General features: G+C 46.8%; 1 protein-coding gene across 1 annotated transcript; it reads right to left on the bottom strand.

Moving 5' to 3' along the window:
* Window positions 1-2: 2 nt before the first annotated feature.
* On the bottom strand, window positions 3-12,927 carry Ccn6 (cellular communication network factor 6). The gene is made up of 5 exons (XM_050138031.1): window positions 12,119-12,927; window positions 8,742-9,039; window positions 4,841-5,083; window positions 1,883-2,076; window positions 3-285 (listed from the first exon to the last, which is right to left on the bottom strand). Exons 1-5 carry the CDS (start codon window positions 12,164-12,166, stop codon window positions 4-6), a joined length of 1,065 nt encoding a protein of 354 aa, XP_049993988.1. The 5' UTR covers window positions 12,167-12,927; the 3' UTR covers window position 3.
* Window positions 12,928-16,074: the final 3,147 nt, after the last annotated feature.

Raw genomic sequence — 16,074 nt, 5'->3', positions numbered from 1 at the left:
GCTCTATAGAATCCTGAGCTCAGAAAACATATCTCCTGGTTCTCTGCAGTCTCTCTGGCACACACAAGATGTGACCCAGAGCATCCGCCACTGAAAGGACCCTTCGCTGGGGCAGTCGAACCTAACAGTGATCATCTTAGACTTGTTGGGGACGCAGCATCTCCTGTCCAGGCATATGCCACAAAAAGTCGGTCTGTAACTCTGAGTACTTGAGCATCCAGAAAAAACGAACTTTTCAGCTTTGGAGAGTTGGAAAGTGGGTTGACATGTTTTTCCTCTGGGGATCTGAAAAGATGAATGAAGTTAAGAGGTCATTCTTTAAATTTGACTACAGTAACAAGGATTTTATAGCAGATACTAGATGAGTTTTTTCTTGGGCATTACTAGTAGTTGTTTGTGCCATCTAGGACCCTCTTTGTGAAATACCCTTGCCCCTTCATGCTTCCAGATGCCCTGGTGTTTCTCATTCTGTCTTTTGTTCAGTTGTACAATAAATGAAAACTTATTTGTTTTGTTACATTTAAAGAGTTGTGTATTATTAAATGTCACTTACCTGAGGCTTAGCAAATTCCCTCATACATATCACTCAGTTTGGGTGGGTGAATAAATGAATGGATATCTTTTGTTAATTTTAAAGACTTATTTATTTCTGGTTTCTATTTATGGGTGTCTTACCTGCATGTATGTCTGTGCACCACTTGTGTACCTGGTGCCTACAGAGGCCAGCAGGTATCAGATCCCCTGGAACTAGAGTTACAGATGGTTGTGAGCCTGCATGTGTGTGCTAAAAATCCAATACAGGTCCTCTGAAAGAACAGTCCATGATAACTGCTGAGCCGTCTCTCCAGCCCCCATGAATGGACAGCTTCTTCCCTTTAAAGCTGAGGTACCAACTTGATAATACAATAGGGACTACCTTGTGTATAACACAGTTTATATCATTTCTAAAGATTAGTCTTTTCTATGTGTGCTTCAGTGCATACACACAAATAAATTTTAAAAATCCATTAAGACAATTCTCTTGCAGCACCAGGCATGGTGTCGCACCCCTTTAATCCCAGCACTCTGGAGGCAGAGGCAGCTAAGATCTCTGAGTTTGAGGCCAGCCTGGACTACATAGTCAGTTCCAGGACAATATAGAGAGACCCTGTCTCCAAAAAAAACAAATAAAAAGATAATTCTCCTGCTTCAATCAAGAAGTAGTACCAGCTCTGCTACTTTATGCCAGTTGTAGGTCAGCATGGCCTTTGGCAAGTCTACTCTAACATGCACAGAGCATTTTGGTGTGGCCCTCCAAAGCAACAGTCATGTGTAACTGTAAGCAGAACTGCTTTCGTGCTGTGCTATAACAGCTGGAATTTTATGTTTAATACTTTGGGTACACGTCTATAATTAGGATGAACAAGAAAACAGAGAAACCCTGCCTCAGAAAACCAAACAAAGAATAGGGGTCTTGAGCAGCCCAGTGTCTTGTAACCTTCCAGGCATACCGTTCCTTCAGAGTAGATATCTCTTGGATTCTGTGTGGCCCGATCCGTCCCAGAATTCACTCTGTAGACCAGGCTGGCTTCAACTCAGAGATCCGCCTGACTCTGTTTCCTGAGTGCTGGTATTAAAGGCTCGTGCCACCACTACCCAACAAGCCCCACTTCACTAAACTGAACACCTACAATCCCACTACTATATACAATTTTCCCTGTAGAGTTGAGCTAGGTCAACACCTGTTGTCTTCTGAGATAATTTGACTTAACAGTCAGTCACAGTGAGGTGGTTTTGTTTGATGAGATTCGAACACTATCCCTCCCTCCAGAATACACACACCTGACTTACTTTTCAGGAACTTAACACAAGCATAATTCACTTAAGTCTGGTTACACTGTACCTTTACTGTCTTGGCTATATTACTGTTGCAGGGCTGGATATAGCATAGCCTCTTCTCTCTTCTCATTTCACAGTCGCTGTTTTCATTGGTTACCCTGTTAGAAATTCCCATTCCACATGTTCTGGAGCAGGGAGTCCACTTCGTTGCTTGCACAAGGCACTTCTTTTTCCAAGTAAGCGGGAGGTTCCTGTAAGCTAACATAAATGGGAGACTGTATATGTCTGCACATATGTACTTACCCTGGACTTAATTTTTAAACATAAAGTCGGTAGGTATCTAAAAGTTCTAAGGCTTTTTGCATGAAAGGACAAACACTTACGTTCTAAGTCATCCTTCCCTTCTTGGTACCTACGTTTCCTCTCTCGGTCAAGTGTGGCCGTGTAGTGTCTAGGGAATAGACTCATCTGTCACCATTCTGCCCATCTGTCCTCAAGGATTGACTGCTTCCGATCAGTACCCGTCTTTTGTTAGCTCTTGCCTGATATTCCCAACAGATGCCGAAGTGAACATTGGTAGGATTAGGAAATTCAGGACAGTGATCAAAATAGTGTGGGTTTTCTTTCCTTGAGACCTGGTTTTGCTGGGCAGCTCAGACTACCTGCTACCTCGCTCGCAGTCCTGCCTTCCAAGCCTTAGGAATACAGGCACCATGCCTAGGTCACCATGGCTGGTGTAATACTATGTATGATCTTAGTATTTAAATTTCATGGTAAGTTCAAGATCTAAAATAAAATATTTAAGAATGAGACAACAAAATCAGTTCTCTTCCACTTTAAATCTACTCTTAGAAAATTGCAGTCAAGGTGAGGCTCACAGGCCTCGGTGTGCCTGTGGAGGCTGAGACAGCTCTGTCTCGTCAATTCTGTCCTTTTCCCCGTTATGCAGGGCTCAAGTTCAGGTCACCAGGTGTGCACAGCAAGTCTCACCTGTCCATCATGGGGATGTATAACAATACTGCACTAAATTGATTTCATATAGTAAAGCATTGCACATGTCGATCTCACCCGACTCGTCTCATTCCCTGTCCCCAGGCCCACAGTAAGCTCTACAAGCTAGCCACTTAAAATCGCCTATGAAATACTTAGGGAATGCAACTGTGGATGAATTACGAGCGGAGAAATGAAACCCCTCCACTGTCTGCTGTGTAGAAGAAACGGGAATAAAAGATAATAAATTCTCCATGAAAAACCATTAGGACATTGTTACTGTTCTCCCGTGACGCAGACCCTTGGTTCATAGTAAAGAGCACAGGTCTGTTAACCTCCAGGCATGTCTCTAATGCTCATCCTACAATTGATACTTCGGGAGGAAAGTGGTGATTTGAGCCCCTAGTTATATAGCACGGTTCTACTTTGAGAATATCAACTTAAAGCTGGGGGGGAGGGGATTTTAAAAAAGAAAAACCACCTTAATAGAAAATATCAGTCACTCTTGAAGCCTGTGCTGCCTGATGAAAGTGGCTTCCTGATGCTGCCCTTGGTGTAACGGTGAGCAACGGAAGTGGAAACAAAGGTACCCGGAGGCAGACAACAGTTAAAGACCTCACTGCAGGCACATCTGCAACAGGTAAAGGCATCTGTGATTACTGCATCACCGATAACCCTGCTTACAGTTAAACCAAGGCCTGCCGTTCAGGACTTTGTTCAACATTCATTAAAAAGAAAAGAAATTATGAGATTAATAAAACAAAAGTTTAGTTTATGAGCACTGAGAGAAACGTGAGTCATGATGTCATTGCTTGCTTTGTACTGGCCCGGCAAACAATAGATTCCAGCAATAGTTATCAGTTATCATCACACATACGATTCCAGCAATAGACCGCATGAGTTATCACACGTACATGTTTAAGGCATAAGCTCTCACTGACATTCACTGTGAAAGCCAAATTTCCGTGTAGACAGAAACACGTTTTCATGAGTAACCAAAGGCGAGTCATGGCGGACTTAGCATACCTTTGAAACAAAGTGAGGAGACTGTCTCACTTCTTTGTAGCTCACCATTTGGGAGTTCGTGGGAACGTGAGTAATGCCATACTGTTAGCTGAGTGACCATGTGAACAACCTGGAAATTGTCTGTCTAACTAACTCACACAACCAGAATCCTGGAGAAAGTTTTTGTTTGTTGCATCTTTAAATATCTAAAACTCAGAATAATTTTTACTAACAACATAATGAAGGTGGCCCCAGAGGAACTCCTGTCTGGAAAATTCTCCAGTGTATGAGCAGGACATCATTTGCGCCTGCAGCCACCTCGTGTTCAAGGTAAGCACTCAGGAGTCTTGCTTTGCAGCCTGACTACCGTGGCCTGCTTTAAAGGGAAGAAGACTAGAGCCCTTGTCAGTTTTGAAAATAATGTTTTGAACCTCAAAATGTGTGAGTCCTCAAAAAAAAAACTTTTTAAATTAACTTTTCATTTCTGCTAGTACCATGTGAAAAACTTTGAAAATGCAGGAATTGGATGGTCAAACTTCTTGCCCATAATTACAAATGAAAGGTTTTTAGGGTACATGTGAACAGTATTTGTTTAGTGTTCCTAAGGCGTTGGGGATAAACAGAGTAAGACTTTAGAAATTCCATAATCTGGGAGGTTTTAAAAATCAGACCCTTTTATTCTCAAAACCAAAATATAAAGTTTTCAGACACTTGGAATATACCTACCTGAAGCAAACACTACACGGGTACACACACTGTAAATCTCTAAGCATCAGCCTGTGAGTTCTTACTGGCTGGAATCAGGAAAGAACCACAGGAAGTTATCCCTGCTGAGGTCACCTGGTGCTGCAATATAGCCTGCAGAGTGCCCGCCCTGTGTCTGTACAGTTCTGGGGCTCACCTGGCTCTGCTCTGTAGCCTGCAGGGCGCCCCGTGATTGTGGTCCTGGGCTATAGTTTTGAGGCTCACCTGGTCCTGCTCTGTAGCCACAGGCATCCCGTGTCTGGGCTACGGTTTTGAGGCTCACCTGGCACTGCTCTGTAGCCTGCAGAGCGCCCTTGTTGTGATGGTCCCAGGCCACAGTTGGTTGTACCAGCTTTCCTTACACCTTCAGTGGCAGAACAGTTGCTGCCAGCCAGCTTGGGTATGAACAGGGGCGTGCATCCAATTGCACCACCCACACAGAGGCAACTGAACAGTGGGTGGGGCTGAAATACTTGGCCATTCTGATAATGGACCCTGTTGAACTCGCATCCAACAGCCACAAGATCTGGAAAACAACGACAACAACAGCAGCAGCAGCAGATTGTCAACATAAATAAATAAATCAAACTATATGGCTTGGCTAGATAGACCTACTCCAGTAGTAGCTGTCTCTTATGAATGTGGTTCTTAATTCCTTAAGCCTCTTTGGAATCTCCTTCACAGAGCATCTATAGAAAGGTTAAAATGGGGTGTTTGTATTTTTGTGTAGGCTAAAAACCCCAAATGGTCACTTCCGAAAAACCCCCCAAAAGTTGGAGTAAAGGCAGCTATTCAAAGTTCTAGGCTTGGCAGTGGATGGTTATAAATAAATGGTGGATGCCTGGTGAGACAGTTCCACCTGGATGCACAGATACAGGCCAGAATGTGTCCACAGGCGGGGCTGGAGAACCCTTTCCAAACGTGCCCCACCAGCCCCGTAGGAATAGCTTTCAAAGAATCCGTGGAAACTCTTCACGACATTGGGGTGTGTGTGACATCATTGGGACAATCAGCAGTGGCTGGGACAGATGCGTTGGCATGACTGGGGCCATACAGGAAGTGGCTGTGCTCTGACTTTTTGTGCACTAGTACTTAGAAAAATAAAGTTAGCTTCACAGTGTGGTGTGGGATAATTGCCTGTATTCTGTCAATCATGTTTTAAATAAACGCTGATTGGCCAGGTAGGAAGTATAGGCAGGTCAGCCAGACAGGAAGTAGAAGCTGGGCGATGAGAACAGGAGTATTCTGGGAAGAAGGAAGCTCTTCCCGCATTCCTGCCCAGATCACCAGAGAAGCAGAATGTGACCTGCCCCGCTGAAAAAGGTACCGAGCCATGTGGCTAACACAGATAAGAATAATGGGTTAATATAAGCTACAAAAACTAATAAGAAGACTGAGCTAATGAGCCAATCAGTTTATAACCTAATGTAGACTCTGTGTGATTTTCTTTGGGGCTAATCAGCTGCGGGAACCAGACAGGACAGAAACCCCAACAAACAGACCCTCATAACAGTGTTCTTGGTAGCACAGTAAAATATGCTAACTTTATTAAATCCTCCCCATTTCCATTTAATTATATTCTTATGACAAAGTAAATACATAATATTCAGTGTGCCAAGTATAATAGTATTAGGAGACAAAGGAGTCAAGTTTTCAGTTGGGACTTTCCTTAAATAGTTGTTGGATAAACTGTGGGTGCTCAGACTTGGATCTTGTGGAGGTGTCTTCTTGAAACTGGGCAGAAGTTGTCACTAATTGTCACTGCTAAGAAAAAAAGTGTTTGTTGCCAGTGACATAGTCACACTTCCTAGTAAAAAAATTTTGGAAAACTGCTATCCACCACTGAGATCTTTCCAGCCACCAACTGTGTCAACTTTCTGCTGAGAGTGATTGTTTAATGGGCATATATTTATTATTTACACAATCGGGAAACTGATACTTTCCAAATACCCAGAGCAGAGGATGACAAAACCGCACATGAGTCAAAAACCAAGTCCAAGCGGATTCTGTACTTGCTTTGGGTTTTTAAGATAAGGTTTCCTTCCCCTTGGGCTCCATTCCCATCACCTACATAGCAACTCATGACCATCTCTAACTCCAGACTTGAGGGACCCAACACCCTCTTCTGATCTCCGAGAGGGGCCAGCTGCACATGTGGTGTACCGACACATATGAAAGCTGAACAACCAAACACATCAAAATAAAAAACGTTAAGTGGGGGGGGGGGGTCTTCACAAGTAGCCCAGACTGGCCTCAAACTTCCAATCCTCCTGGCCTCAGCCTCCTCAGTGCTAGAACTATGTGTGAGCCAGCCCAGTGGGTTTGAGGTATTTTATTAGAATAAAAAGTTTGTTGGGGGCTGGAGAGATGGCTCAGAGGTTAAGAGCACTGGCTGCTCTTCCAGAGGTCCTGAGTTCAATTCCCAGCAACCACATGGTGGCTCACAACCACCTGTAATGAGATATGGCCTCTTCTGGCCTGCAGACATACATGCAAGCAGAATGTTTCATACATAATAAATAAAGGAAAAAAGTTTTTTTGGTCTGAGCAGTGGTGACACACTTGTGAGGCAGAGGCAGGTGGATCTCTGTGAGTTCAAGGCCAGCCTGGTCTACAGAGTGAGTTCCAGGACAGACAGTGCTGTCACACAGAGAAATCCTGTCTTGAAAAATTAAAAAAAAAAAAAGTTTGTTGGTTTAGTCTCAGATCCCACGATGCAACTGATTTCTAAGGAGCAACCTGTCACACATGAGTCTATCAGAAGCACGCATGAGTGTGTCTGACCTGTCACACGTGAGTCTATCAGAAGCACGCGTGAGTGTGTCTGACCTGTCACACGTGAGTCTATCAGAAGCACGCGTGAGTGTGTCTGACCTGTCACACGTGAGTCTATCAGAGGCATGCGTGAGTGTGTCTCAAGAGCACGTTACTGCAGTCCACCTGCTTCTAATTGTGTGTCTGTGTGAAGCCAAGTTTCCCTCAGATGTCAACCAGAAAAGCAAAGAGGCAGATGTGAGGGTCTACTCCTCTATTGAGCTAGACATCTGGGACGTTCACAAAAATGTGAGACCGCATTCTCCTCACTAAAATGTTCTTTGCTGTCGGGGGTCGTCGAAAATGTATTATTATTAGCTTGTATGAGATGTGTTCCATTTAAACGAACTTTAAAATTACAAATTCATTAAATGTCAACTGACAAAAGCCCACATTAACAGAAGCTCTAGTCCTCGGGATTGCTAGAACTGTGGGGAGATGCCCGGACCTTAAAACAAGCTTGACAGCCCATCAGTGTTCTAGTCAGAAGTCAACAAATGTTCCCTGAAAGACTGAATGGCTTAGTCATCCCAGGCCACGTGGTCTCCACAGTGGTTTGCTCTCTGCAGCAGGCATAGATTGCCAATGACAGCCCAAGCAGTGCTCTGTGTTAGCTCTGGGTAGTAGTTGAGGTCCTGGTTCTAAACTGCCTCCCTCATCTGCCGCTAAAGATTTTCGTGTTGTATGTGAAGCCGCTCGTGGGAAGACACGTCTCAGCTGGCCAGAGGGAAGGTAACACAGAAAGTGAATGCCACAGTCCACACCCTCTTGGTTTACAAACCAGAGTTTTGTCTGTTTGTTTTTACATCCTGACCAAGGTTCCCCCCCCCATGCTTTGCTCCCTCCCCCACCCGCTCCTTCTGAAGAGAAACATCCATGCATTTTTCAAAGACGATTATTTTCTCCTTTCATGAAAGGCTGAATTCAGATTAATTTCAGACAGGATTAACAAAAGCTGTCATTTTTTAGGTCAGCTAGTTACATGAGGTTTCCTATATGCGATCAGGAAAAGCGGCTACCTGAGCCAGACTTGGTGGCACGTGCATTTAATCTCAGCATTCAAAGCAGAGGCAGGTGGATCTCTGTGAGTTCTAGGCCAGCTAGAGCTGTGTAGAGAGCTCCTGTCGCAAAAATAAAACAAAACAAACAACAACAAACCCAGCTACCTGAGAACTGCGAGGTAACTATGAGGCTTTCAAACGTGTGTCTCTGAATTTCAAACGTTCTCCGGTACCATTGAACCAGCCCACCGGTGCACGGAAACGGCATCTCTCCTGTATTTAGCTAAACTAAATTCACACTCTGAATTACGTGGGGCAGGAAAACGAGTCTCAATTCAGCTTTTCCCAATGGGTCCAGAAGACACTTACATGCACACACTCCCGTCTCGTACCTAGGCTTGTCGGCCGAGTAGTCGCAGTACAGCCCTTTGTGAGGGTCGCAGAGGTCAGCTTCATTACACAGGTCTCCTCGTTGCTTGGCACAGACTTTGCAGCATCCGCAGCCATCTCTCACCAAGCTCACCCCAGGAGGACAGCTGGGCTTCCGAGGAGGACATTGGCAGGGCCAGTGACAGACCTGTTTCCGGTGACCCAATTGGGATGTTTCTGCGGGCCCTCCTTCAGGGGTCGTGTCTGATGGCACAGTGCCCTGCGCCCTGCAGCAGAGCTTCATTTGATGATAAAGGTGATGTTAGAAAAGGTTCCTGAGACTCTGTAGGAGATGCATGCCAAACAGGTGGTGAGTTACAGTATCGGTATTGGGCATGCGCACTCCCTGACTCCTCACTGGGTTTCTGTCTCTGCCCTCCACACTGCTCCTCTGTCTCCTGAACTGCTTTGATTTCATTCCCCTGAGCTCTGCACTGGAACCTCTCGGGTAGGTTCGCTCCCTCTCTCACTTCCTCTCTTCTCCCAACTAGCTCACTCTTCTGAAGGCACCAAACGTGCCTGCTTAACTGCTCCACTGGTAAATGGCCCGCGCAAACTTGCCCTCTTCCTCCACGCATCTTTCCCATCCATACAAATGTCCATTGTATTTTTCAAAAACACCTTGCGCACTGGATCAGGCTGGACTCACGTGTTAACATCCAATCTCATTGATAAACCTCGTTGATGGCACCTTTCAAATCTATCGCCACCATTACCCGCTGGCCTCCATGTCCTCTCCTACCACTGTGATCCAATTCACTATAGTTTTCACTTGGGTAATTAGAAGAACCTTCTATACAGTCACATTTATTCAGCATCCATGGCATGTTCACAGGAGTGACTTCCCCCGACCATTCCAGATCTCCCGGCCTATTAGGCTATGCGGGACTGTACCTTAGAACATCAGCTGTGCGGGGCTGTACCTTAGAACATCAGCTGTGCGGGACTGTACCTTAGAACATCAGCTGTGCGGGACTGTACCTTAGAACGTCAGCTGTGAGGGACTGTACCTTAGAACATCAGCTGTGCGGGACTGTACCTTAGAACGTCAGCTGTCGCCTTGATGAGCTGCTCACTTCTACATGCCATCACTGGCAGTCTCGGTCCCCACCCCGTCTTCAGTTTCCTCCCTGTGCTGTGTGCCACTGCCCTGTAGGCCCACGCAGATGACTGCCGGATGGGCATGGGTGCCCACATGCCCTTTCTAAAAAACGGGGGTTCAAAACTCGTCTTCCACCCAGACCAAGCTCCGCACCCTCACACCACAGCCACGCCATGGCTGATCCTGCTTACTGTACCGTCCTCATGCTCTGGTGCTCTGGTCTATCCTTTCTTATCTCACAGATACTAAATGCCACACTATCTGACTGTATTACTCCTTAAAGTCTTCTGGTGGTCCCCACTGTCTGCACCTTACCATGCAAACTTCTGAGCATGGGACCTTCAAACCTTTGGTTTGCTTGGTTTCTCTGTTTGTTTGATTTTGTTAGCAGACTTACCTCATTAAAAAAAAAAAAAGGAAATTATAATAGATTGTAATGCAAAAAGGATTCACAAAAAAAATGTTGAGACTATAAGGAATTTTACACATTTTTTTCCTTTCAGACATTTTGTTTCAGAAGTCAAGTCTTGACACCATGGAATGATGCGTGTGAGAGAATGTTCTAGAGCTGATCTGAGCTTAAGGACGGATCTGTGGTCTTAAATAAGAGAAACCCTGACTCAAAAACACAAGGTAGAGAGTCACAGGCAGGCACTCGATGCTGAACTCTGGCCACCGTATGGACACACAGACTTGTGAGCTGCACCAACGTTGCACACATGTTTACCACATTTACACATACTCTCTCGGTCACCACTGTCCAGAAATGGTCTGTGCACGGTGAGTTTGCTGACCTGGTTCATGGATCCACACATTTGTGGATTCTCGGGTGAATGGACAGCTAAAAGGTGGCATCTCACTGAAGGGCGTCATTGGGGTGGGGTGTGTCGTTACTCCTGCCTCTGTCTCTGGTTTTTCCGCTTTGCTTGTGACGTAAGCTGCCTCCTCTGTCACATGCCTCTGCTGCCATGTTGTGTCTCATCAGAGACTGAAATGAGCCAGCCAACAGCCATGGACTGAAACCTCTGGAACTGAGAGCCAAAGCAAGCCTTCCCTTCCTACGGGTGTTTTTCTTAGGTATTTTATGCCAGTGACCAAAAGAGGAAAAAAATCACTAAGACAAAAAATAAAAATAAAAAAAAAGCAGAAAAGGATATTTTTTTGCTCTAAGCAAATCTCTTTTTATGTTTGCACTTGTTTTCTATTCCGTACATATCTCTCTGGGCTGGAATATTTACTGTGTAAGAACACGTCCTAGCTCTCCGTTGACAATAACCACCTGCTCCTCTCAGAATGCTGAACAGGAGCAGGCTGGTTCCACAGCTGCTGAAGCAATGCATTCCAACTGTGAGAAGAAGAACCGCACCCAGGAGATCCTCCTTGGGATCCCTTTGAAACCTAATCTTAAGCAGTGTAACAACTTCCCTTCTAAAACACCTCTGCTGCCCAGGCCAGAACCGGCTCCTAACTCCACTTCCGGGTACGTTGTCCAAGTGACCAGAAGCAGTCAGAGCTCTGTCCTCTGTGCCAGCAATGACCTTCGCCATGTAAATAAGTCAATAAACTAGTCACCCTGATTTAATTTTCTCATTAGAAAACACCAAGGCAATGAATTGCTCGTATTAAATTAAACTTCCTTTGATCGGCTCTCCAAAATATTCCAAGCTTCCATGGACAGAATCACTCACAAAAAAGTCAGAGGCATGAGGCTTGAGAAAAGACAAAGTAATAGGACATTAAAAAACAACAACAACAACAAAAAACCTAAATGTTCCTTCCTAAGTGCTCCTTTCAAACAAGGACAGGCTTCAATGGGAAAAAAAAATGCCCAAAACCGTTTTTCCAGGGACTCTTTGTATACTGCAAGCTCTAGAAAGATGAGCCGGTGCCTGTAACCCGCCTGAAGGGACCATGTTTATGGCTGTGGCCACGAGCACTGCCCGTCCCGGAGCTGGGACGGGATTCTGTAAACAGATATAAAGTAATGTCTGTGGGCTGTTCACACATCACAAGCAAACTAGAGGGCACACCTCAAAAGGAGAAATGTCAAGCATCTCACAAAGCTCCTGAACTGTAAGACAGAACTTTCTGGAAAGGAAAATGGCTCCCCATTCTCACGAAATAATTACCCGCATCTTTCCCCATCTCTGTCTTGCCGTTTTCCTTTGAGCCTGAAGGAGTACAGCTGAAGCCGAGGTGTAAAACAAAGACCTACCTGTGCCAGTCCAGGAATGAGCAGAGTGCAGAAGAGACGCCTGTGCATGTTGCCGGGACGTGGCCGGGACGTGGGAGGATGGAGAGTCGGAGGAGCGCTGGCCCGTCCTCGCCTAGGGCACAAAGCTCCCCTGTGTCCTCCGCAGGGAACCACGTCTCCACCTCCTGGGCCAGGCTGCACTTTCCGTCTGAAGATCCATCCATTCCAGTGCCTTGCTTACTTCATGTGACTTCTAGAAGCACCTTTGGTCTGCGCAGCTTGTGTCTCCAGAGGCCAGCAGCACCTTCCTGCAGGGACTGGGCAAGGTCAAGTGGAGGCTTCTCTCTGGGGAAAAGCTGGCGCTCTGCTCTTGAGGTCTAAGCCTGTCTTCCAGGAGGTGCCTGGCATTAGCCGCCTTAGACACCGTCCCCTCCCTGCCCTTGGTCTCTGTCTTTGATTTCTCTGCTGGGGGCGCTGGTCTGCCCCCCCCCTTTAGGTGCCACCCTAGTTTCATGTTTTACCAACAGCGGATTCTAGCAGCTTTTCCTGAGGTGGTAGGCAGCCACCAGCTCACAGTCTCTGAGCTGCCCCCCACTTCCCTGTCCTCTAGGCAGTACATATCTTCCCCCTGGAGGACAGTAACCAGTAAACCTAGGTCATGAGGATGGACTCCCCCAGTGCATTGCCTAAGCTAGGCCCCTTTTTGGGGGGTCTCAGTTCCATGGAAGGTTACAGAAAAGTTAACCCTAGATCTTTCCCAACAGAGGACCAAACACTGACAGCCATAGAGAATAGTAGGATTTTAAAAAACTTAGGGAACACTACAAATTACACGTTAATTTGTACAATTGTATGTTTCTACGTATCAATTTAAACAATCTTTAAAACTCTAAAAAGTGAAGTTATTCTGTATTTGTACTGTTTCTCCTCACCCATCCCTCCCCACATGTAGCCACCAGCCCGTCCCCTCCTGTGTGGTCACCAGCGCCTCTGTGCGCCTTTCCTGCCCTTTGCTCTCTCTCTGTCTGACTTGCCTTCCTGAGGATCCAGCAGGCAGAAACCCTTTCCTCTGGCCTGTCACCCAGCCTATGGTATCCTGATGTCTTTCTTATCCTGAACGCATTGCTCCTCTATGAGCATAAACATAGCACACGGCTAAGGCCTCCCATGGCGACCCCCGGGAGTCTGATGTTACGGAGGAGCCCTCAGTGCAAGAAGCCTGTGCACAGGCGCAGACAGCCTGCAGCTACATGCTGTGGACCACCAGATGACTCCCATGCGGTTGCAGCTCTAAGGCCTCAGATCGGTTACTTTTCTCTTCATTGTGAGGAAATACTGACAGAGGTGAGTTAGGGTAGGGCCTACATGTGCCGTCCATCACGGCACGGAAGCCTCAGCAGGAGCATGGGGCTGCGGCACACCACATGTTGCACTCAAAGTTGGGAAGGAGAGATGAACGTCAGAGCTCATTTTGCCTTCTCCTTTAAATCCAGCCCAGGAGCCCAGTCCATGCGATGGTATTGCCTGTATTGAGGTCGGGTCTTCCCACCTCAGCTTATCCTTTCTAAAAAACACCCCTACAGATCCAAGGAAGGATATATTTCTTAATTGATCCCAGAGCCCTTCAAGGTGATGATCAAGACTAACTATCACTGGGGTGTCCTGCTCCTTAAGAATTAAGACAAAAGCCCAGAGTGGCTCAGTGAGGGGAAACTGTGTCTGCTTTTGGTCCAGTCTGACCTTTTTCTTTATTTCCCTGGTGTCGTGATCATTTGGCATTTGGATCCCCAGGCACAGTGATCCTTGCCCCAAACTGGCCATCTGATTTGATAATGTCTTGTTCGCTGGCTCAACAGCCACATCTCTCTCGCTCCCACTCTCCCTATTTCAAATGTGGGGCTCCATATATCTGCAGCGACCGGACTTGCAGAGGGATCCACGCTCTCCACCTTTGCTCTCCGTGAAAAGCCTGCAGCCGCAGCCAGTTCTCTGGAAATGTCTTCCTTCACTGCGCATTCTCACAGCTGTGGAACAGGGAGGGTGTCCTACTGTCTGTCCGTCCTTGCTGTCGTGGGAAAAGAACAACTGGCTAGCAAAACCTCACACGGTTAAGGGACCCCATCCACTCTGAGGCACTCACTTCCGCCTACCTTAGGAGACCCCATCAGCTCTGGGGTACTCACTTCCGCCCACCTTAGGAGACCCCATCAGCTCTTGGGTACTCACTTCCGCTCACCTTAGGAGACCCCATCAGCTCTGGGGTACGCACTTCCGCCCTCTTAGGAGAACCCCATCTGCTCTGGGGTAGTCACTGCTACCCACACTGAGACTTCTCCAGCCTTCACTGCTGTTTAACTATTTCACTCCCAGCTGCGTGAACTGGATATTTTTAGGGGTGGAAACGCTGTGCTCCCGCTCCACGCAGTAAAAGCTGTCACGGTGTCACCTCTTCCAAGGACTTTCCCCGATTATATCTCATCTCTCGCGCGATTATCTCATCCACAGCCTGAGCCTGTGCCGTCCCCTCAAACTGACACAGCCCTAAGCATAAGTCTGTGTAGCACATTTCACGACGTACAAGGACGCTTCCCATGTATTATCTCTTTTAATTTCACAGCTCAGTGAGGTGGACAAAAGCGGCATTGCTGTCCTCATTTAACAGATTAAAAAGTTAAAGCTAAGCCATTGTGCTTGGTCAATAAAACACCCTTAATCCTTGCCCCCAAGACCTATGCAATCTACCGGCAGAGCAGACCTTGAATAAACAAACACACAAAATATCCGTCATTAATAATTGCAGAGAGGCTAATGACAGAAGAGAAACCCAGAGAGAATGACAGATACGAGCTAATTTACATTGCAAGTGGCTTCAAAAGTTCAGAGATGACACCGGATGAAGAGAGGATTTCTGCCCCAGTGCTCAGGCAGGCTGCTTGCCTCTCACAAGGAGAGCCCCGTCAGCAAAGGACAGATGCCGTCATTAGTCCCTCTGGTAAGGGCATTGTCGAATCCCTTCTCGGGACCCGACCTTCAGCCTTCTTAGGCGGGCAAAAGTCAGAACTCGCGCTTTTGGTCAGCAAGTTTCGCGGAGCACGTGTGCCTCTCTTCAGCCCTTCTTTTCCCATCTCTTTGGTTATAGGAAGGTCATGGATCCCTAGGTCTGAAAGGTCTGAATGGTTGTGTAGTAACCTACTGGAAAGGAGGCCTAGAGAGGGAGGGAGGGTCCGCGTTCCCCTCGTGGAAAGTAGACTGAATAGAGATAATAGCTAACATCCGGGAGCTTGCCTGGCTCTCACACAGGGCACTCACTGTTGGATACAAAATACTTGATTCTCACAGCCCCACGTGAGAAAGTACTCCTACCTCCTTTGTTCACTCACCAGGAAGTTAGTTAGGCAAAGTTCCATGGAGAGGAAAAGGTAGAGCCAGGGTCCCAAGCTGCCTGTCACCTTGTCATATGCCTGGCCGCACCACAGAGCCTATACATCGCATCGTAGCCCGTAGCATGTTAATTTGCCTCTCATTTTCACTATTTCTCTCTCTCTCGGTCTCCTCCTAGATTTCACAAGGTGAGGGAGATTCTATTTCCCACCATCCCATGCCCTAAACAGCAAGTGGAAGTCACTGAACTGGTTTCTCCTGTCACTTGAGGTCCGGTCTTGATCTCATTGACCAAGGTGTCAGGAGAAGAGAGGAATGATGTTGGAGAGCCAAGTGAGAACAGGGTACTCTGGTCCCCACCAGCGAGTAACCCCAGGGAAGGTCCAACCTCCTGGTGGGACCAAGCTCAGTGTGATGCATCCGGGGAATTCGCTTGATCCCAGAGGTTCCGGTGTCAGCAAACTTCCTTGGAGGACTGTCCATGGAACCTCGGCCTCAAGTGTGTGTGTTTGCAGAGATGGAAAATCCAGGTGCAGTCCGAAACGTGGGGAGTGGAGCTCAGAGGCCTAATCTCTGATCAAGGCGCCTTCTGGGCC

This window comes from Alexandromys fortis, unplaced genomic scaffold, assembly GCF_014885135.2.
Source record: "Alexandromys fortis isolate MF-2015 unplaced genomic scaffold, M_Fortis_MF-2015_v1.1 scaffold_14, whole genome shotgun sequence".
In the NCBI taxonomy this organism is placed as follows: Eukaryota; Metazoa; Chordata; class Mammalia; order Rodentia; family Cricetidae; genus Alexandromys; species Alexandromys fortis.
This window is presented reverse-complemented; position numbering and strand designations above follow the sequence as displayed.